The following is a 23,147-nucleotide window of genomic DNA, read 5'->3' as shown; positions in this document are numbered from 1 at the left end:
AAGAGTGGGTCGCGTCCACAGAACAACTGATCGACTGGGTCGTGTTTCTGGCAACTGAACGACCGACCAGAGGGCTTGGGTAGCAACCTTAAATTTGTGTCGGGTCAAGATCTTGTGGAAGGATGAAATAGTATGAATAACAAAAAAATATGTAAATCATTATTTGAATATGTTGGTAACCCATTGTATAAAAGTGATAATGCCCTCGAAGCAGGGCCAAATGTGTCAACTCCTCTTGCTGCAAAAAACATTTCGGCTAGTTTTCAGGCCTTGTGTCAGGTTTTCAAAGGTCATTGGATATACATTTTAGCTGGACCTGGCAACCCTGATTTGGGTGCACTGTTTGACCACCGCCGTGGAAATTGAGGGCGCTCTGCCTTCCCCTCCTACCAGTGCCTCTCACTCTGCCTGTCCGTCACACGTTGTGTACACTGGTACGGCGGGAGGCCTGACCCCCCATGAACCGGCGACTTCCTCTTTTTCAGATTTCATGGCGATCGGGAGAGAGGGAAGACCACCGAAGCACGCACACTGTCTCAATCCAACCGAAATACAATTATTTAGGTAAATAATCCGCTGCTCGTGCATTACTCAGTTACCGGGGTAGCGAATGATGCGTGCACGTTGGGGATATCCACGTTTCCTCCGTGATCTTTCGTTTCTGAATTTCAGATATTCACATTCTAGCGCAATTCGCTAATAACGAATCGGACGAAATGGGCTCCACCAGTACGCATCTCCTACACGTAGTAACGTTAGGCTAGCAAGCAAGCTAACTTGCTATGCTAACTATCCAACGGTAGTTTGAAATCTTATTTAAAATATAACGTTAAACTAGCCACCATTAGGTCGAACTTTTCGTGTATTTTTGGGATGCTTACAATGCGTTTTCTTTAATTCAAATATGGTTCCGATAATAAGTAACGATGTGTTTTATCTGGCACGCTTAACTGACCAACTAACCTTAGCTAATGTTAGCTTACTGGCTATCTAGCTAGCCAGATGCGATAATAAACGGTCGTTATTAGTAGCCATACAGTTAATTTAATTGCTAATGTTAACTTGCTAGCAAACATGGCGGCTTCTGCAGAGTTTTGAAACTTGTAGCTAACTGTTCGATAGTGAAATGTACTTTATCAGCCATATGTTGTAATGGGTTTGGCTTGCAAACAACTGTATTGGATACTTTGTATCAACCTTGCTCTTGTTAAATTATTAACTGCAATTGTTTCCATAACCCAGTCACTGTTGATTACAGTGTGATGGGTTTCAAGTTTGGAATGCATAACGTTAATCATCGCTACTTTTAGCATTTATACGTTTTGGAACGTTATCACAACCTCTCAAATGATGTGATTCTATCTAAGTGTCATAGTTAGAGGTTTGAATGGATATTTTTAATTAGGGAAAGTTAGGCTGGCTAATTCTTCCTCACATTATGCCAGTGTACGTCATCAAATGGTAGCCAACTAGTGTTAACTGTTCTCTCTAAATTGGAGTCCAGTTTGTAAGCATAACTTGTACACATTATAATACGGCAGACACCCCTGTCCAAAATGTTAGACACTAGTCTTCATCTAACAGTGATCAAGGCTTAACTACTGTCCCACAAGCACTTTTTGTTATAAGTCCTTTTGTCATTCTGCCAAAGTACTCCATGTTTAGCACGCACCTTTTTTTATGGGTTAGGCCTAGAAGTGACTGATGTTATTGTTATGAGTGGGCCCTGGGCATGTGAGAGGTGGTTCGGTAGTTATGAGAATACATTGTACATAATCACACACTATTTCTTCTTTATATTGGGTCGTTTGGAGGATGATTTGGGTCACCGGAGGACAGTCAACTTCTAATTTGCGTCTTTAGATGAAGAAGTTTAAGAACCCCTGTCGGTTATCTAATCAAAGTGTTTGTGTGAGAGAGCGAGTGAAGAAGGCCCTCGGATAATAAGACAATTTTGTTTTTGCTTGACAGTGAGATCTAAGCAGACAGACACTGAACGGATTCTCCTGCTGGTAAGTCAGCCGCCACTAGTCTTTCCGTTTAGAAAAATGGAAAGTGCACCATCTCTTTGTCCCTCCTCTTTAGGTAATTTATCTCACACCATTGGATAGGTGAAAGCAAGGGTTATCAACTACATGGCTTTCACCAATCCAGTCAAGTCAGAGTACGTATAATCTTTAGGGAGAGAAGAATGGATGCATTTTTAAAATACTGAAACAAACCCTAGTCTTAAATTTACCACAGAGAAAGCAGAAGTCAGAATACACACTCACCAATACCACATTACGTGGGAATGTGTTTATTTGGGTGTAAGTTCCGATTTAGTTTGATGCAATATTGTACAATGCAAGTGTAACAACTTGGGTTGCTTATTTTGTACCAATAAAGTTTGAGAGAATTTGGGAGGGAGAGAGAAGACACACTTTTTTTCTGTGTAAGAACATCGGATTATAATTTGTTCAGTAGACGCCTAAACCTTAGTGCCCTTTGTTATTGTAACTTCTTAAGGCTGCTAAACTTGAAACCACATTTGCATCAACTAACCTCTGAAGATCCTGCAGCAGTTACTGCACCCTACACTAACTGTGATAGTGTGGTTTTTCCCTCTCTCAAATTGTCAAACTGTATTTGTACGAAATAAGCAATCCATATTGCAGAAGCAGTACAACAGAAATTACTAATAAAACCTTTCAAGTTCTAACCAGTCACAACTCTGTCTCTCTTGCGCTCTCTCCCCCTCTCAATTGCTATATCTCTCTCTCTGTGCAGGTGTTGCTCAGTGGGCAGTAGTGGTTTCTAGTGCTGGTGTTCTGTTGAAGGGGCTCCTTAGCGCTCTGTGCTGTTGTCTTGCTGTGTCCTGGGTTAGGACTGCCAGCCTATGGCTCTAATGGACAAACACAAAGTAAAGCGACAAAGACTTGACCGCATTTGTGAGGGTAAGGAGCCATGTTTTGCGACACACTCAAACACGCGCACACAGCAAATGTATTAAAAATGAAAAACAGAAACCTTATTTACTTAAGTATTCTGACCCTTTGCTATGAGACTTGAAATTGAGCTCAGGTGCACCCTGTTTCCGATCATCCTTGAAATGTTTCTATAACTTGATTGGAGTCCACCTGTGGTAAATTAAATTGATTGGACATGATTTGGAAAGGCACACACCTGTCTATATAAGGTCCCACAGTTGACAATGCATGTCAGAGCAAAAACCAAGCCATGAGATTGAATGATTGTGTCGAGGCTCAGAACTGTGGAAGGGTACCAAACAATTTCTGCAGTGTTAAAGGTCCCCAAGAACAGTTGCCTCCATCATTCTCAAATGGAACAAGTTTTGAACCACCAAGACTCTTCCTGTAGCTGGCCGCCCGGCCAAACTGCGCAGTCGGAGGAGAAGGGCCCTATGGTCACTCTAACAGAGCTCCAGAGTTCCTCTGTGGAGATGTAAATGCCAACTGACATTTATTCCTGATTATTATTTGACCATGCTTGTCACTTATGAATATTTTGAACATCTTGGCCATGTTCTGTTATAATCTCCACCCGGCACAGCCAGAAGAGGACTGGCCACCCCTCATAGCCTGGTTCCTCTCTAGTTTTCTTCCTAGGTTTTGGCCTTTCTAGGGAGTTTTTCCTAGCCACCGTGCTACTACACCTGCATTGCTTGCTGTTTGGGGTTTTAGGCTGGGTTTCTGTACAGCACTTCGAGATATTAGCTGATGTACGAAGGGCTATATAAAATAAACTTGATTTGATGTGACAACCTTCCAGAAGGACAATCATCTCTGCAGCACTCCACCAATCAGGCATTTTTTAAGGGGGTAAAAAGGCACATGACAGCCCGCTTGGAGTTTGCCAAAAGGCACCTAAAGGACTCTCACTCCATGAGAAATAAGATTATCTGGTCTGAAATCAAGATGGAACTATTTGGCCTGAATGCCAAAAGTCACAAAGATGAACGGAGCAAAGTACAGAGAGATCCTTGATGACGTCCTGAGCGCTCTGGAGAAGGTTGTCAGACTTGGGCGAAGGTTCACCTTCCAACAGGACAACAACCCTAAGCACACAGTCAAGACAACGCAGGAATGGCTTCGGGACAAGTCTCTGAATAAATGTCCTTGAGTGGCCCAGCCAGAGCCTGACTTGAACCCGATCGAACATATCTGGAAAGACCTGAAAATAGCTGTGCAGCGATGCTCCCCAACCAACCTGACAGTTTGAGAGGATCTGCAGAGTAGAATGGGAGTAACTCCCCAAATACAGGTGTGCTAAGCTTATAGCGTCCTACCCAAGAAGACTCCAGGCTGTAATCGCTGCCAAAGGTGCTTCAACAAAGTACAGAGTAAAGGGTCTGAATACTTTTGTAAATATATATATTTTTTGCATTGCTTTGTCATTATGTGGTATTGTGTGTAGATTGACGAGGGGAAAAAACGATTAAATCCATTTTAGAATAAGGCTCTAACGTAACAAAATGTGGAAAAAGTCAAGGGGTCTGAATAATTTCCGAATGCCCTGTACATCAGCTGCTGATATGGATTATCTTTTATTAATGATCAGCCTATTGGTTTGTGGAGTGGCAGATGGGATATAGGGCTGGAAATTATTACAATGCTTTGGTGGCGATACGATATGTATTGCTGTTCTATATGTTTTGTGATTCACTGTTCCAAACATATTGCTCACCATATGTCTGCTGCAGAGAGACGAGAGAGCATGAGAATTAGTTTTCATCAGTCATGGAAATAAAAGTGCTGGAAATAAATTTGTCTCCCTATTTCAAAAGAAGATGCAGAACAAGCTATTAAGGAAAAATACTGGAGTTTTGGTGCCGGTACAGCCAACTAGCTCAAAAATAATATTGCAATATTGTGAAAATATTGTCCAAAAATAATATATATAAGATATGTAACTGTATTGCTTCCCCCCCCCATCACTAGTAGAATAGTGTAGTGATTGGTTGGGGATAGTCAGAGAGCGCAAAATGCCCTTATCTCACTTCCTGTTACTGTCTGTGGGGATTTCAAGAGGGGTTAGTGGGTGGCCAAGCTGGTGTGCCTGAGCTATGAGCCGTGAGGAAGAATGTCAAGGAAAGGTACAAATGATGAGGATGACTGAGTACATGACAGGCTAGGATAATAGACCAGTTAGATTACAACACGATCAGTGTTTTTGTTTTTGTTTTTTGACAAACGACTGAAATTAACTGAAAAGGTAGAATAGTGTTGCTTTGGCCTAGATGTAAAACAAATAAATTGGTATTGCAAGTTATGCCAAGCCTCAATTTGTAGTGCATACAAATGTCATAAAAAGGTAATGAAATCATATAAAATATCTTATTCAATTCTGGACATATAAGACAAAATTCTGGTCTGTACTACCTCAGTCCAAACTAAATATATTGGTGCGAAATGCAGCCCTTGGGTGATGTTGAGATAAAATGGAGGGAGTTGTCTGGGAGAGTCAGGTCCCCTGAGATGAGTGAGAGGAGCAGGGTGAGGGGTCGCGGCCGTGGCTACAGGGAAACGGGCCAGCTGTCTCTTTAAAAAACAACAACAGCCAAACCAGACCCTAGCCACTGCCTGGCTATGCTAATTAGGTTAGTGCTGGTTGGCTGGCCCTCAATGGAGCCGCCCGTGATTGGAGCCGGGCCGCGGGGGAGGGGCTGGGTGTGGATGACAGCAGGGACCTAGCCAGCCGAGAACAGTCTGACAGAACGAGAGAGAGAAAAGAAAGAACGATAGAGGGAGAGAGCGAGGCGAGAGAGAGAGAGAGGAAGACAGGCTGGCAAACTTCATAATGCAAGGTTAGGTGTGTGTGTGTCGTTAAATGTGTTTGTGAAGGAGAGCTTGAAGATGGAAGGGGGTGATATGGGCTTGGGTGTGGTGTTGCTGACGAGTGTGTGTGTGTCGTTTCCTTTTTGCTCAGCGTGTCCTTGTAGCGAATTGAGCAACTGTGTGTGTGTGTGTGTGTGTGTGTGTGTGTGTGTGTACGGCGCCTGCGTGTATGTGTGTTATTGTGTGTCTGGCTGGAGGTTGGGTGGAGTAGTGCTGCATTATCATCCTACCCTGCCCCTCCCCCTCTCCCTGCTCCCTCTCTCACACACTCCTTAAACCGAGGGAAAGAGAAAGGAGGAGGAGGAAGGGAAAGAAAAGGAGGGAGGGAGAATGAATGAAGCGCTGAATGAATTGCATTGTGTGCGCGGCCATGCTTGTGCTCCATAAGCCTTGTACGCAAGCGTCCTTTACTCTAAATATTTGCGTGTTTGCGCTTCTGAGGCTGCCTTTTGTTAACCAGTAATTGTGAATCCATTGTGATCTCTGGCATGTGGAGATTAAGATAAAGGAAAATGCTTTATGTGTTTTTTTAATGAGATGCAGATTCACTTTCTTAAGCCTTCTCGGCTAGGCCCATTTGGGAAGTGCTTTGACGTCACAGGAAGCGTCCACAAATATTTGTCTTCCACCGCCTGCCTGCCACCAGTTCCTATCCTAACCCCCCCCCTCTCTTTCTCCCTCCCCCACACTCCCACTATGACACAGGACATAGTGTTTGTGCATGTGGATGTCTGTCTGTGTTGTGTGTCTGTCCCTGCATGCGTCCTGCCCTCTGTCCAAGTGAATGTTCCAGCGAGACACATGCACCCCCCCCCCCTTCCCCCCTTCTTGTCCCTCTCCCCCACCCCAGACCATACACCTGTCACGCAGAGACTGTGTGTGCTTCTGGTCTAGGGGCCAGTGGTGTGGTCTGGTGTGTGTTACGTGTGTGTGTGTGTGTGTGTGTGTGTGTGTGTGTGTGTGTGTGTGTGTGTGTGTGTGTGAGAAGGGCAGTGGGTTCCGATTCAGAAGGCCAGTTCATGATTAGTTCAGTGTGAAGGAGAGGCAGAGGGCTAAGACACACAGACACACACGAATATGTCCTATGGTGATGGTATCAGTGGTGGTGTTAGCTTTTGTTGCAGTTGGCCACATTTCTCTAGTGACCTTTGGCACAGATGTTAGCCTTGTGCTTTGTCTCGCATTCTGGCAACTTGGTGCTCAGTGATGATTGAGGATTTCGATGCAGACGCAGGACCACGGTGGACAAGTGTAGCCATGCACCAGTGGCGTGTGTTTACGGATGTGTGTACAGAACGTGCGTGTTTGGGGGGGCTCCAGAGGAGGGAATTTAGGTCATGACTCAGTCTCTCTCTCTCTCTCTACCCCCTCCCCCCTTCTTCTCTGCACCCCGCATCTCAACCCCTCGACTGCCCCTCCCCCAACCGTCACACTCGACCTCCCCTGGCACTGCAGCCAGCTAGCGTTTTCATCATCCACTCTGGCTGGAGTCAGGGACGTGGGTGGTGTGTCATTCAATGCGTCTTACACGTGTCGTCATAGCATGTGCGTCTCAATGCCGTGAGGTTGCGTGTATTGACGTTGTAGTTTAGTTATTGTGCTGGACCCCCCCCGTCCCCCCCCGTCTCTTTGTCATCTCAGATGTGCTCTTTGCAGCAGTAGATCCAGTTACATATTACCATTGCGTAACCATCACACGGAGCCACTGATCCCTCAGGGTCCCAGTGTTGACAAGGCCCTGGCTGTTTGTGTGGACGGAGAAGAGAGCATCATGGGACTCAGTTTGGGAGAGTTTGCTTTGGTAGTAGTACTCATGTTAGTGGTCACTGGTCAGACTCACTATTCAGGTTGAGCCTGCTCTGACCCCAGCACTGATGATGCCAGTGGCTATTGTCATGCCTGGTCAAGTTCAGAGGGACTTTAATGGTGTGCACGTGTGTGTTGTAATGGTCAAGGCAATGGTGCGTGTAGAAGGTTTAGGGCAGTGACTCATTTTGCCCTGGTCCAGAGACTCCAGAAAGATTGTTGAATCACTAACCTCGGTGAACAGTCCCATCTGGAAAAACATGGTGCGCCGTATGCGGTGTTTTTGACTTGATCACACATTCCCAAAGGAAGCCATTTTGTCTGGGCAAACCATCAACTCAAAATGGACTGTAAACGTCAGGTGAACACTTTTATAGTTTGATGGTTATAATATGGACATTAAAAAAATAAAAAGAATCCACAACCATTAGTGTGTCAAGCACCGTGCTCCAACCTAGCCAGCCATTGGAACCAAAGCAGCACATACGATTTTAGAATGCAACTAATTTAGTGACATAATATGCCAAATCATGTCGTAACTGTCCCCCTCTCCCCTGTGTGCAGGCATCCGCCCACCTATCCTGAACGGGCCCATGCACCCTCGGCCCCTGGTGGCCCTGCTGGACGGGCGTGACTGCACCATAGAGATGCCCATCCTCAAGGACGTGGCCACTGTGGCCTTCTGTGATGCCCAGTCCACCCAGGAGATACACGAGAAGGTAGAGTGAGACACACACACACTTTAGGAACACCTGCTCTTTCCATGACAGACTGACCAGGTCAATCCAGGTGAAGGCTATGATCCCTTATTGATGTCACCTGTTAAATCCACTTCAGTCAGTGTAGATGAAGGGGAGGAGACATGTTAAAGAATGATTTTTAAGCCTTGAAACATGGATTGTGTATGTGTGCCATTCAGAGAGTGAATGGGCAAGACAAAATATTTTTAAAAAGACTGCCTTTGAACGGGATATGGTAGTACCTGTCAGGTGCACCGGTTTTAGTCTGTCAAGAACTGCAACACTGCTGGGTTTTTCACACTCCACAGTTTCCTGTGTATATCGAGAATGGTCCACCGCCCAAAAGACATCCAGCTAACTTGACACAACTGTGGGAAGCATTGGAGTCAACATGGGCCAGCATCCCTGTGGAACACTTTCGACACCTTGTAGAGTCCATGCCCCGACAAATCGAGGCTTTTCTGAGGGCAAAAGAGGGTGCAACTCAATATTAGGGAGATGCTCCTAATATTTTGTACACTCAGTGTTTATAAGGCAACGTACACTGTCTGGTTGTAAGCTTCCTGTTAATTTGGCTATAAGCGGCACTTCCTGATTTTCTAAAAAGTTATTCAAGACTACCTCCTGACTGCCAGCCATATGTTTATTTGAGTATTTATGCACTGTCCCTTTAACGCACTGTCGAACCAGCAGTATGATGGTGTGTTAACCCTGTAGGTTGCTGAACGAGGCTGTATTCATTTGTGTGATGGCCTTGTCTGACGGTGGGTGTTAACCCTGTGTTACCAACTCTATAACGGTGTCTGTGTCTTAACCTCGTAGGTGCTGAACGAGGCAGTGGGGGCTCTGCTCTACCACACCATCACTCTCTCCAGAGACGACCTGGATAAGTTCAAAGGCCTCCGAGTCATTGTCAGGATCGGCAGTGGCTTCGACAACGTCGACATCAAAGCTGCAGCTGAGCTCGGTGAGTCATGCCCGAATACACACACGCAGTATGCCGATGAACAGGTATACACACACACGCGCACACGCGCACACACACACACACACACACACACACACACGGATGCATATTACACATAATCATATACACAGCCTTTCCAAGCTCTGCCCCATCACTCCTCTCTTTCCTTCATCTCACCATCTCCCTCTCTCCCCTCCTCCTCATCTCCCTCCCCCAGGCATCGCAGTGTGTAACGTGCCAGCGTGCTCGGTGGAGGAGACGGCCGACACGTCCATGTGTCTGATCCTGAACCTGTACCGCCGCGTCACCTGGATGCATCAGGCCCTGAGGGAGGGCACCAGGGCCTCCAGCGTGGAGCAGATCAGGGAGGTGGCCGGGGGAGCTGCCCGCATCCGGGGGGAGACGCTGGGCATCATCGGCCTGGGTGAGTGGGGGTAATCTGGGCTAGGTTAGGGAGGTTGATGGAGTTACTGGGTAGTGGCTGATTTCGAATTTAGACTAGTGGCCCCTAGTCTGGACTGTTTTCAATTGACAATTGGGGCTGCCAGAGGCCTGGGAATTTGCTTTGGGTGCCTATGTGCCCCACCATGGAAATACAAACACTAGTTACCCCTGTGCGTTCCTCTCTCTGCAGGTCGTGTGGGCCAGGCGGTGGCTCTGCGGGCCAAGGCGTTTGGTTTCGGGGTGATCTTCTACGACCCCTACCTGCCTGACGGAGTGGAGCGCTCCCTGGGCCTGCAGAGGATGGCTACGCTCCAGGACCTGCTCATCCACTCTGACTGTGTCTCTCTACACTGCAGCCTCAACGAACACAACCACCACCTCATCAACGACTTCACCATCAAACAGGTGCACAATGTCATAGACACACAACGCACACACACGCACACACATATTTGATGTATGTTTTAGGGCCGTCAAACGATTTAAATAATCACAATTCATCTAAATGTTTTAATTTGCTCAAATTTGTCCCTTAAGAAAAAATGACCCTATTAAAAAGCTGTTTGTCGAGTTACAGGCGTACTATGCTTTTATTGTAAGGGACGGAAACACAATCTGTATAAGAAATAAAACACTCAATGTTTAAATTTAGCTACATGTAATATGTTTTGCATTGTAATTTCAGAAAATGTCATTATATCTGAAGTAATAGTGGAATGATAGTGTTTCACAATATTTTTTTCCTCCCAAAAATGATTGGGCCCACACAAAATTGCATTCTAATGGTGCAGCCTTCTTATTGGTCAACAAAAGACGGACTGGCTCTTGTTGTTAAATTGACTGGGCCTGAGCCGCATGCTAACCGAATCCGTTAGTGAGCGATACTTTATACAAATCGTTCAGCCCCAGTTAATTTGACAAGAGATTTGCTGGCCCCAAAATATTACATGTAGCTCTTTTAAACATACTTATTCCCTCTTATTAATGTTCTTGAAGTTTAACACTTGCGAACACACACAAACAAACAGTTAAAGCTTCAGGCATTCTCAATTAGTGTTCTCCCAATTTCTGATTTGGAGGGTTAAGTGCAGGAAAACAGAACTGGTTCTATGGACACAAGGAGTATTTACACCTGTTCAACAATGATATAGATTCCACAGAAGACAATAGCTCAGCCAGGTCTGAATTCATGTAATAACAGCTATTCGATGTAGCCTAGGCTACTTCAACATGAACTAGTCACGCGCTGTTTCTACAAAAATTGAGATTATTTTCTTAAATCTTTTGACCTGGGAAATGCAACAAAAACAGTACCTAAATGGAATGGATGTCCTGTTCTGGTTTAAAATCATTGTGGGTAGTTATGTCAAGAGGCATTCAACCATGACATTGTAAACAATGTTTTGGTTAGCTAGCTAGCTTTAGCATAACTAGCTAGCTCCTTTTGTCCAAAATATGTTTTTGCTGTTATCTAAAGAAACACCTGAGAACGTGTACATGGTTGAGCTTTCTGTCTGTTTTCCTTCAACATTGTTGCTCAAAGCTGCGCACAAAGTGGAGGTTTTAAGGGTGTTTTCACATATAAATCCCCTTTTTAAAATAAGTGATGTCAGTCCTATTTAAAGTGAACCAACATTCTTTTTAAAGAACTCAGTTCTCTTTATATTCACGCTGCCCTTGCCTTTGAATGAGGACTCAACTCTTTTGCCAGTTCACTTCACCTTTTTTGAGGTCAGAGTCCTCTTTGCATTCACATTTCTAGAAAGGAACCAAAGATATTTGTCCCAACATTCACTCAATGCACTCTAGTAAAAGTACAGGACAAGCCGTTCCATCAGAACGTGCTATCGGACAGCTAGATATACCTACTTACATTTTGGAAGTTAATAGATTGCATTTTTGGTAAAGGATGAGACATGATTGTCATCAGAAGATAATATTAACATGTAAATATTATTGGTAACAGATTAACTACCAGTAAATTAATTGCAGATTAAATAATGCTGTAGGCTACTGACCCTTCAACAGCTAGAATGGATTTTGTACTCATGTTGTGATTCTCACCAAATATGTTGCCTTTTTACACTATTCAAACCCCACATTCGGGAAACAAACAGTTTATGAACCTTTCTTAGCCTGTAGGGCAGGGGTCGGGAACCTTTTTGACTAAGAGAGCCATGAAAGCAAATAATTTGGAAATTTATTTCAGTGAGAGCCACATAATATATTTTAAAAGTGAATTCAACTAAATGTCAGTATAATAAGCCTCTGAATTTGTCGATGTGCCGCTTTGTAATTTTGTCATTGCAAATTAGACACACCGCAGAACCTGCTCTCTCCACAAAGGCGAATTCTTCGGTCCATTCGTCCTGAAATGTACGATACTCATCATCTTTTTTTCTTTTCGCCATCTTCTTCGTCGAAGGGTTAGCTTTGAGCTAATGACCGAGCAGACTGATTCAAAAGGAGGCGTTTACCTGTTTTACCTAGCAACGGCCAACGTAGGCCAGTATCATTTAATTAAAATAATGGACAATTGCTCCTGCAACCCTGAACAGGACATGAGCAGTGAAAAATCGATGGATGGATTAAAACAAGTGAGAATAGGCCTCCCGGGTGGCGCAGTGGTCTAGAGCACTGCATCGCAGTGCTAGCTGCGCCACCAGAGTCTCTGGGTTCGCGCCCAGGCTCTGTCGCAGCCGGCCGCGACCGGGAGGTCCGTGGGGCGATGCACAATTGGCTTAGCGTTGTCCGGGTTAGGGAGGGTTTGGCCGGTAGGGATATCCTTGTCTCATCGCGCTCCAGCGACTCCTGTGGCGGGCTGGGCGCAGTGCACGCTAACTGAGGGGGGCGGGTGCACGGTGTTTCCTCCAACACATTGGTGCGGCTGGCTTCCAGTTTGGAGGCGCGCTGTGTTAAGAAGCAGTGCGGCTTGGTTGGGTTGTGCTTCGGAGGACGCATGGCTTTCGACCTTTGTCTCTCCTGAGCCCGTACGGGAGTTGTAGTGATGAGACAAGATAGTAATTACTAGCGATTGGATACCATGAAAATTGGGGGGAAAAGGGGAAAAAAAAATAAAAATTTTTTTTTTTTTTTTTTAAATCTGCGAGCCAGATGCAATCATCAAAAGAGCCACACCTGGCTCGGAAGCCATAGGTTCCCGACCCCTGCTGTAGGGGAACATATTGCAAACAGAGAATCTGAACATCGTGTCAGTACAAAACTCCACACACATTTTATCATTTCTCTGCGTCCTTGACAATCGCTAATCGGCACACATTTATTTATGTGAACCGGCACATCTTCTTCTCTCTCCAATGTGAAGGGGTTATTGCAGGGGAAACGGTGTTGCAGTAGTCCAGTGTGTGGTGTGGTAAAAATGACAAGCAAACCCGGGGAGCTTTGTGTTTACGTTGTCCCCCCCCCCCCCCCCCCCCCAAAAAAAGGGACCGGACTTCCGAATTCAAGCGAACCATACTCAAACCCCCTCTCGCTTACGGTGCTCTTTTGGGGGCTCTAAGTTCCTATGGAGTGTTCACACTCCACTGTGTTCCTTTTGGAGTCTTTACACGCCACAAAAAAAATGGGGGGAACCGCACTGAATTCACCAAAAAAGTCTGAAAACACCCTAAGAGACAGACGGCGCTACATAACAGCAGCTGCACCCGAGTGCAGGGTCTGTGCGGAAACACGTGCGCTTGAAAGGGGTCCGTGCGGTAAAAAATGAAAATGCGATTTAATGGCGTCAAAAAAGGAATGCCTTTAAAAATCTAACACCTTATTAACTCGTTAACAGCCCTAGTATGTTTGTAAATTCACGTTCTTACATGCGTGTACAGGTAACTTCCAAAATAATGGAAACACTTGACTAAATGAGGGATACAAAGTATATTAAAAGCAGGTGCTTCCCCACAGGTGTGGTTCCTGAGTTAATTATGGGAGTGCGTGTGTATATAAAGTTAACCCTGTGTCTTGTGTGTAGATGCGCCAGGGAGCGTTCCTGGTGAACTCTGCGCGGGGAGGCCTGGTGGATGAGAAGGCTCTGGCTCAGGCCCTGAAGGAAGGACGGATACGAGGAGCCGCACTAGACGTCCACGAGACAGAGCCCTTCAGGTACACACACACACACACACACACACACACACACACACACACACACACACACACACACACTGGACGTTCAGTCGTCCACGAGACAGAGCCCTTCAGGTACACACACACACACACACACACACACACACACACACTGGACGTTCAGTCGTTCACGAGACAGAGCCCTTCAGGTACACACACACACTGCACGTTCAGTCGTTCACGAGACAGAGCCCTTCAGGTACACACACACACAATGCACGTTTAGTCGTTCACGAGACCGAGCCCTTCAGGTACACACACACACACACACACTGCACGTTCAGTCGTCCACGAGACAGAGCCCTTCAGGTACACACACACACACACACACACACACACACACACACACACACTGGACGTTCAGTCGTCCACGAGACAGAGCCCTTCAGGTACACACACACACACACACACACACACACACACACACACACACACACACACACACACACACTGGACGTTCAGTCGTCCACGAGACAGAGCCCTTCAGGTACACACACACACACACACACACACACACACACACACACACACACACACACACACACACACACACACACACACTGGACGTTCAGTCGTTCACGAGACAGAGCCCTTCAGGTACACACACACACTGCACGTTCAGTCGTTCACGAGACAGAGCCCTTCAGGTACACACACACACAATGCACGTTTAGTCGTTCACGAGACCGAGCCCTTCAGGTACACACACACACACACACACTGCACGTTCAGTCGTCCACGAGACAGAGCCCTTCAGGTACACACACACACACACACACACACTGGACGTTCAGTCGTCCACGAGACAGAGCCCTTCAGGTACACACACACACACACTGGACGTTCAGTCGTCCACGAGACAGAGCCCTTCAGGTACACACACACACACACACACTGGACGTTCAGTCGTCCACGAGACAGAGCCCTTCAGGTACACACACACACACACACACTGGACGTTCAGTCGTCCACGAGACAGAGCCCTTCAGGTACACACACACACACTGGACGTTCAGTCGTTCACGAGACCGAGCCCTTCAGGTACACACACACACACACACTGGACGTTCAGTCGTCCACGAGACAGAGCCCTTCAGGTACACACACACACTGGATGTTCAGTCGTCCACGATACAGAGCCTTACTGACACACACACACACACACACTGGACGTTCAGTCGTCCACGAGACAGAGCCCTTCAGGTACACACACACACACACACACACACTGGACGTTCAGTCGTTCATGAGACCGAGCCCTTCAGGTACACACACACACACACACACTGGACGTTCAGTCGTCCACGAGACAGAGCCCTTCAGGTACACACACACACTGGATGTTCAGTCGTCCACGAGACCGAGCCCTTCAGGTACACACACACACACACACTGTACGTTCAGTCGTTCACGAGACAGAGCCCTTCAGGTACACACACACACACACTGGACGTTCAGTCGTCCACGAGACAGAGCCCTTTAGGTACACACACACACACTGGACGTTCAGTCGTCCACGAGACAGAGCCCTTCAGGTACACACACACACACTGGATGTTCAGTCGTCCACGAGACAGAGCCCTTCAGGTACACACACACACACACACACACACACTGGACGTTCAGTCGTCCACGAGACAGGCCTTCAGGTACACACACACACACACACACTGGACGTTCAGTCGTCCACGAGACAGAGCCCTTCAGGTACACACACACACACACACACACTGGACGTTCAGTCGTCCACGAGACAGAGCCCTTCAGGTACACACACACACACACACTGGACGTTCAGTCGTCCACGAGACAGAGCCCTTCAGGTACACACACACACACTGGACGTTCAGTCGTCCACGAGACAGAGCCCTTCAGGTACACACACACACACTGGACGTTCAGTCGTCCACGAGACAGAGCCCTTCAGGTACACACACACACACTGGACGCTCAGTCGTTCACGAGACCGAGCCCTTCAGGTACACACACACACACACACTGGACGTTCAGTCGTCCACGAGACAGAGCCCTTCAGGTACACACACACACACTGGACGTTCAGTCGTTCACGAGACCGAGCCCTTCAGGTACACACACACACACACACACTGGACGTTCAGTCGTCCACGAGACAGAGCCCTTCAGGTACACACACACACACTGGACGTTCAGTCGTCCACGAGACAGAGCCCTTCAGGTACACACACACACACTGGATGTTCAGTCGTCCACGAGACAGAGCCCATCAGGTACACACACACACACACACACACACACTGGACGTTCAGTCGTCCACGAGACAGGCCTTCAGGTACACACACACACACACACACTGGACGTTCAGTCGTTCACGAGACAGAGCCCTTCAGGTACACACACACACACACACACACACTGGACGTTCAGTCGTCCACGAGACAGAGCCCTTCAGGTACACACACACACACTGGACGTTCAGTCGTCCACGAGACAGAGCCCTTCAGGTACACACACACACACTGGACGTTCAGTCGTCCACGAGACAGAGCCCTTCAGGTACACACACACACACTGGACGTTCAGTCGTTCACGAGACCGAGCCCTTCAGGTACACACACACACACACACACTGGACGTTCAGTCGTCCACGAGACAGAGCCCTTCAGGTACACACACACACACTGGACGTTCAGTCGTTCACGAGACCGAGCCCTTCAGGTACACACACACACACACACACTGGACGTTCAGTCGTCCACGAGACAGAGCCCTTCAGGTACACACACACACACTGGACGTTCAGTCGTTCACGAGACCGAGCCCTTCAGGTACACACACACACACACACACACTGGACGTTCAGTCGTCCACGAGACAGAGCCCTTCAGGTACACACACACACTGGACGTTCAGTCGTTCACGAGACAGAGCCCTTCAGGTACACACACACACACTGGACGTTCAGTCGTTCACGAGACAGAGCCCTTCAGGTACACACACACACACTGGACGTTCAGTCGTCCACGAGACCGAGCCTTACTGACACACACAGCCCACTAAAGGATCCTAGCCTGATTTCGAACCCCCACAACTCTGTTTGAGCGTGCAACCCCCCCCCCCCCCCCCTCTCTTTCCTCCTCTAACCCTCTCTGTTGTTGTAGTTTCTCCCAGGGCCCTCTGAAGGATGCTCCCAACCTCATCTGTACCCCCCACACGTCCTGGTACAGTGAGCAGGCCTCCATCGAGGCCAGAGAGGAGGCTGCCAGGGAGGTGCGCCGTGCCATCACTGGTAAGACCCCTAACACTCAGCTTCAGTTAGTTAACACCGCCTGGGCTTCCATCGCCATCCTAACTTTGTATTATTAGTTATTACGTAGTGAGGAATTGATTATTTCAGTGGCTTTATGTAGCTTGAGTACGGAGTACGGTTTTGAGGTTCTGGAGTGGTCTGGTGTTATATCTTACCTACACTCTTATATTTTTTTTGCACACAAGAAAAATGCAAATCATTATGGTGAGAGTTTAAAATGGGCAAAACAAATACAAATAGATGCATGTGCAGGAGAGCTAAAACACCCTGAGTGGCGTGTACGGCACTTGTCCCGAAAATGGTATCCTGGTTATTAAAACAGAGATTGGGGGATTTACACGCTAACCCCTTGTCTCCTGTCTGTCCTCTGTTAGGGCGTATCCCAGACAGTCTGAAGAACTGTGTGAATAAGGAATATCTGATGGCAGCGTCCCAGTGGCCCAGTATGGAGGCTGCAACAGTCCACCCTGAACTCAACGGAGGCGGTGCATACAGGTGAGACCCTCAGCGGTTAAGGTGAGCACAGGAGGACAACCAAGTCAGGAAGTTTATTATTATTATACTTCATTTTATGCAAAATACGATATCTGTTCTTGACAGTAGATTTGGTTGTTGATGAATTTGCTGCAATGTTGTTCCCTCCTGAACAAGGCCCTGATATACATTCTTTCTCTCTCTCGCTCTCTCTACACGTCAGGTTTCCTGTGGGTCTGATCAGCGTAGCATCAGGGGTTCTGACGGGGGCGGGAGCAGGGGTAGAGGCCCTGGCTCACGCCATCGCCCCTGTGTCCCATCCCCCCCACACCTCATCGCCAGGGCAACTCAGCAAGGCAGAGGCAGACAGAGACATCCCCTCTGACCAATAGCACCCCAACATTCCTCCGTCACCCCTGGAAACCAACAACCCCACCCTCTCCTCCCACCATCATCATCACCACCAACCCTCCTCTCCGACCTCAGGCAGATTGACACTGGGGTTCCGGTTTGATCCGGTTCGATCTGGATCTGTTCAAGCGCCGGTCCTTCAGAACACAGTACCAGCCCAGGAGTGACCTCCCGTCCACAAAATCCCCCCCCCCCTCCGTAACCCTTCCTCGGACCCACTCAACCCCCCCCCCCATGGACCCCTATCTCCCCCTCTATCCATATTCCCCCCACAACAACAAACCTTCAGCAATAACTTTCTTCTCAAGTATTCAATTGGATTGGTATTTTCATTTTTTTTTTTAATTCTTTTGAGAAAAAAACAAAACATTTAGTTATTGTTTTGAGTAGCATTTCTCCAGCGAAGCTGGACCGAGAGTCTGGCTGTTATGATCCGTGAGAGAGGCGTGAAGGGTTGGCCCGGCGTACATTAGTGGCTTTCTGATGTTACTGCAATCCTTTCTCTTATGCCTCTCTCTCTCTCTCTCTCTCTCTCTCTCTATTTCTCTCTCTCTCTCTCTCTCTCATTTTAGAAAATATGGAAAATGTGTACAAAAGTAAGACACACAACACATCGGGCTTCTATTGTCCCGATAATTCCTAGCCTGATCCTAGATCTGTATCTAGCTAGCTTTAGCCAAGTCAGCTAAAGCACATACAGATCTGGGACCACGCTACCTGATTCCCTGTCTGTTGGCTAGTGTAGGGATGAATAATGTCAGTAAAGGGCTGTGTTAAACCCTGTGAATCTTGTCTCTTCTCCTCAAGATGGTGAACCCTCTCCTTTGGCAGGCAACAATTCTCTTCCCTGCTTTTATATCCCCTTTTGTTCCAGCGCCAGTCACTTCCGGTTGAAAGGTCAGATGGATGGCGTCCTATGTTGTGCTCTGTGTCGTCACTCATCAGGCCCTTGCCCACGACGTGGTCTTATACTCAGCAACAGTTATGTGAAGTGTTTATTCTGTGAAGGCTGTCCCCTGAACCGGTGTGTAGCTTCAAGATCACGTGAGAACAGTTTCATATCAGTTGGATTGTGGCTTTTAACCCCCCCCCCCCCCCCACACACAAAAAAAGGTCGAACTATTGTTCAAGGGCCTTTTTGCTTCTGAGGCACTTAGCACCAAGTACACACAGACACACACAGCGAGCTTGCAACATTGTTAGCTTGAGCCCAGTGGGCAGCACAGGTCAGCTGTGTAGGACTGAGGTTTGGCCAGCAGGGGGTGCCATTGCCATCTGAATGCTCAGTCTGGCTGTGCTCAGAGAGAGGGGCAGTGATTTGGCTGCAGCGTTGCGTATAACCAGCCTAGCAGCTACCCCTGGGATTTCTAAACACGTCCACACGAAGCAGTCAGCCATAGGGAAGGTGAGGTACAACTCTTTTTGCCGTGGCGTCATTAATTACCTGCTGACTTCCAAAGACAACCAGGAAGGACAACCAACAAGGCAAGGACTCGCTGTCTTTTTCTCTCCCAGACCTCTCAGATCTATATCTCAGTCCATCCACCCAACCTCTCTCTCACCCCATCCAGCCCTTGGAAGAACTCTGCTCTCCACTAGTGCTTTTATCAGCAAGTGTGGATCCACCCATCCCTTTAAGATTGGGCAGTGTAGCCGGCGAGTTGTTTCAACCATCCCTTTAAGAAGACAAGAGATTCACCGTTCCCGTTAAGACCAAAGGGAGAGTGTGTGGAGTCTTTATTCTTACATAATCAGAGTGGCTTTTCAAAGGCGACCGCGTTGTCTGCGTGTGGACCCCTCCCATCCCCCATTGGTTGTATTGACAAGTCGTTGTCTTTCTGAAAGAGTAGTCCCTACGAGAAACTCTTAACGCCGTCGTCTCTCGTTGTTTCAAGGGAATACCTTTTTATAGTACCTCAGTAACAGATATTGAATGTACGTTCAAACCCGTTTCTTTTTTTGTACAGCTTTTGTAGAGACCCCTTTGCTATTCCTGACCAGAAGGGTTGTAAAAATGGTAACAATGACGATGATAAATAAACACCCCACTCAATAACCGAATTGACCAAACCACTTTTTAGGATTTCTCTGCGGGTTTTTTTTCTTCTTCTTCCCACTGTCAAAAATCTCAGGCACCGAGACCAGTTACTTATCTCTCGTCTTCACCTTAAATGTTATACTTCATTTGTTTCTCTGTGGGGGAAAAAATGAGCACACCGCTTTCCCGCGATTCTACATTTCGACATCAGATTCCAGTTGATCTGACAAGCTTCTTCGAGCTCCTGTTCTACAGCACAATGAAACTTGGATTCGATTTCAAAGTGTCAGCATGAACCGTTTTTATTGTCTGGAATGTAGAACTATATACGCCTTTCTACTCTCCCTAATGTCATGCTGCTCTAGCTATTGTGCATGTGGGGTATTGTTTGGAGGGCAACCGCTATTGGCCTAAAGCTTGTCATCTTGTTGTCCACCCTTTGCTCCCCAGTGCTTAACCCTTAACCCAAGTTGCCATTTTGTGGTGGTCAGTAACCAGTGATGTACAGTTTTTTCCCCTTCCTACCAGAGTCTATGAGGACATGGACATGAGGACATTATAGGCTCCTGTGTCATGTGATGAGTATATATTTTTTTAAATATCCCCCATAGTTTGAATTATGAGCTTAAATAGTGACCGTAAATTGCCGTTGATGATATTGATGACATTTTTTGGGTTGTTTTCAGTTCATCAATGTGTTCAAATCCATTTGAATTCTTTGACTCTTCATCTGTAATCGCGCTCACTCTCTGTGTTCTACATGTTGTACTGAAACATTTCAGGAACAAACGTTTGAGTTTTTTTTTGTCTTAGCCGCCCTGCTGTATTTAGCCTCTCCCTTTATAGTAACTGTTAACTCTCCCTGTATAGTAGCCGTAGAGTTGCCATGGAAACACTCATTGCCTTAAACACAGTTGACCACAGTAGGTGGGGTAGGAGAGACACAGTCAGACGAAACCCCGCTAACAACTCACACCGTAAGGACGTTATTCAATCAAACACTGGTGACACGGTTTCCCGGATAAGTCAAAAAGAACATTCTCTCCACAGAGCTAAAAAGGGTATTTTGATTTGACATGCAGTTGCGTGTCTTAAGTTTCACACTGCAAATGTTTTGTTGAGTACATCAATCAAAATATGCATTCTCTCAGTCCAGAAAGAACATTTCTGGGTTAACCAGGTGAGCCATTTTGATTGAATTTCCCTACATGTAGGTCACTGTCAGTGCTACAGACTGAAGGAAAGTCCATCTGATATTTCACTCTGAGGTGTGAGAATGTTCCCCGCCCCCCTGCTCCGGCGCTCAAAGTCTTTCATGGCCAGCCCCGAGTCTCAGGGGGCAACAGCGGACACTGATGTTGTCTGTCAGACCAGCTGAAAATGATGGATAGAATTGGTCACTTTTCTCTCTCAGGGTTGAAATGCACACATATCCTCCCGCAGCCTCTTTCTCTCCTCCCTGTCTGGTCTGTGTTCCCGCGCTCCTCAGAATGTTGAGCAGTCTCCTGACTTCCAGAAGGCCCTCACCATTCTCTCCCTTCATTTGTACACCGTGAGTTCTTGTGTTTGGTTTTACCTTCTGTTCTTTGGCACTGACATCTAACCTTCATCTAGCAATGAATGAATAAATGTTTTAAATGAGTTGTGTGTAATGTTGAAATTTGGGAAATGTATTTTTACAACATGTGAACATTAGTTTTTTTGGGGGGGGGGGGGGGTTGTGTCTTTCACTCATCCGTTGTCGTGAATTCATTGATTTACTTTCACCAGACTCCTGTAACGTCTCCTGTAACTAGGCTCTTAAGCTTTATTTTTGTTTTTTGTTTACTTTTTTTATTAGAAACAATCATGTTTGTGATGGTAATTTCCGATGGTAAACTCCACACCGTATTTTAATAAAATCCAAAAAATGTACCCTTTGCTTTCTCGCCCTACTTTCTTCTGTGTTCTCGCTCTGTGTGAAACACATGTCAAACCTTTAACTCATTTGACTGACTGTTGCTCTCGTGTGTGTGCAATGTTCATGCGTGCATAGTGCAAGGTTTGTGCAAGTGCAAGGTTTGCTATATAGCAGTGTTGATTCAGGTGTTCTGCCTTCTTCTTCTCCTGTTTATAAAGTGCAGCCCTTGGGATAGGAGCAAGTTTGACAAACTTCCGGCTCCCTAACCAACTCTGTTTACAATCCTTGCTTGTCTGTCTATACGGGCACAGGGGTGATGCAGTGCCAAGCGATCCAGAGCTCACAACAGCTTTATGAGTAGGCAGGCAGGTGAGATGGGTACAGTCATTGCACCACAGGGATTGGGAGGGGGGAATGCCAACCGCCAAATTGCCACATGTACCATCCCTAGCCCATGATGAGACTGTTCTTCATAAAAAGCAGTCTAAACCTTTTGGTCCCATTGCTGGAGGAAAGCCCCCCCCCTCATTTGTGTTAGATGGGGAAGGGGGATCAATACAAGCTAGGAATACACAGGTGGACCTGTAAAAATTGAGTTTAGAGGGAAGCTTATTGGTTACTGTCATGGTGTGTTGAGGTCATACGATGGGAAATGGGGTATTTGTTTTGGGGTCATCGCTGAAGACCGGATTAGATCCTGCTGGCTAAAAACATCTGTTTTGTTGACTAAGCTTTACTTGTAAAAAGCTTGCAAGCTTAGTTCCTCGCATAACCCTTAGGTAGGTCATAGTAATAGACTTTTTTGGGATTCGCGGGTGTAGTGTGGTGACGGGAGTTTTTCCTGGTCAGGAAAACTCCAGGCCCCGTGGATGAGGTAACTAGGGAAGGTTGTATGGTCTCAAGCGGTGTTTCCCCGTCCTGGAGTACCCTCCCAACGGTACACATTTCTGTTGTAGCCCCGGACAAACAGACCTGGTTCAACTCATCGAGAGCAAGTTGAATCAGGTTTGCTTGTCCAGTGCTATAATAAAACATTTGTACAATGAAGGGATACTCGAGGACTGGAGTTGGGGAAAAGCTGGTCTAGGCTCGGACACACCAATAGCG

The 23,147-nt window shown here is 46.9% G+C and overlaps 1 protein-coding gene across 2 annotated transcripts; it reads left to right on the top strand.

Moving 5' to 3' along the window:
• Positions 1-374: 374 nt before the first annotated feature.
• On the top strand, positions 375-22,054 carry LOC129857891 (C-terminal-binding protein 1-like). 2 transcript variants are annotated; one of them, XM_055926569.1, is made up of 11 exons: positions 375-564; positions 1,972-2,012; positions 2,770-2,936; positions 8,208-8,362; positions 9,206-9,350; positions 9,568-9,774; positions 9,985-10,199; positions 13,777-13,907; positions 17,069-17,196; positions 17,592-17,712; positions 17,915-22,054. In XM_055926569.1, the coding sequence occupies exons 3-11, from the start codon at positions 2,879-2,881 to the stop codon at positions 18,081-18,083; spliced, it is 1,329 nt and encodes a 442-aa protein (XP_055782544.1). In that variant the 5' UTR covers positions 375-564; positions 1,972-2,012; positions 2,770-2,878; the 3' UTR covers positions 18,084-22,054. The 2 variants fall into 2 exon arrangements, with proteins under 2 accessions (XP_055782544.1, XP_055782545.1); XM_055926570.1 differs by lacking the exons at positions 375-564; positions 1,972-2,012; positions 2,770-2,936 and adding an exon at positions 5,669-5,806.
• The last annotated feature ends 1,093 nt before the right edge of the window (positions 22,055-23,147 follow it).

This window comes from Salvelinus fontinalis, chromosome 6, assembly GCF_029448725.1.
Source record: "Salvelinus fontinalis isolate EN_2023a chromosome 6, ASM2944872v1, whole genome shotgun sequence".
NCBI classification, from domain to species: domain Eukaryota; kingdom Metazoa; phylum Chordata; class Actinopteri; order Salmoniformes; family Salmonidae; genus Salvelinus; species Salvelinus fontinalis.
This window is presented reverse-complemented; position numbering and strand designations above follow the sequence as displayed.

Coding starts and splice junctions, on each gene's coding strand:
- LOC129857891 (XM_055926569.1), top strand. CDS start 2,879: ATGGCTCTAATGGACAAACACAAAGTAAAGCGACAAAGACTTGACCGC. Junction 9,775..9,984: donor GCTGGGCATCATCGGCCTGG/GTGAGTGGGGGT, acceptor CTCTCTCTGCAG/GTCGTGTGGGCCAGGCGGTG. Junction 10,200..13,776: donor ACGACTTCACCATCAAACAG/GTGCACAATGTC, acceptor TCTTGTGTGTAG/ATGCGCCAGGGAGCGTTCCT.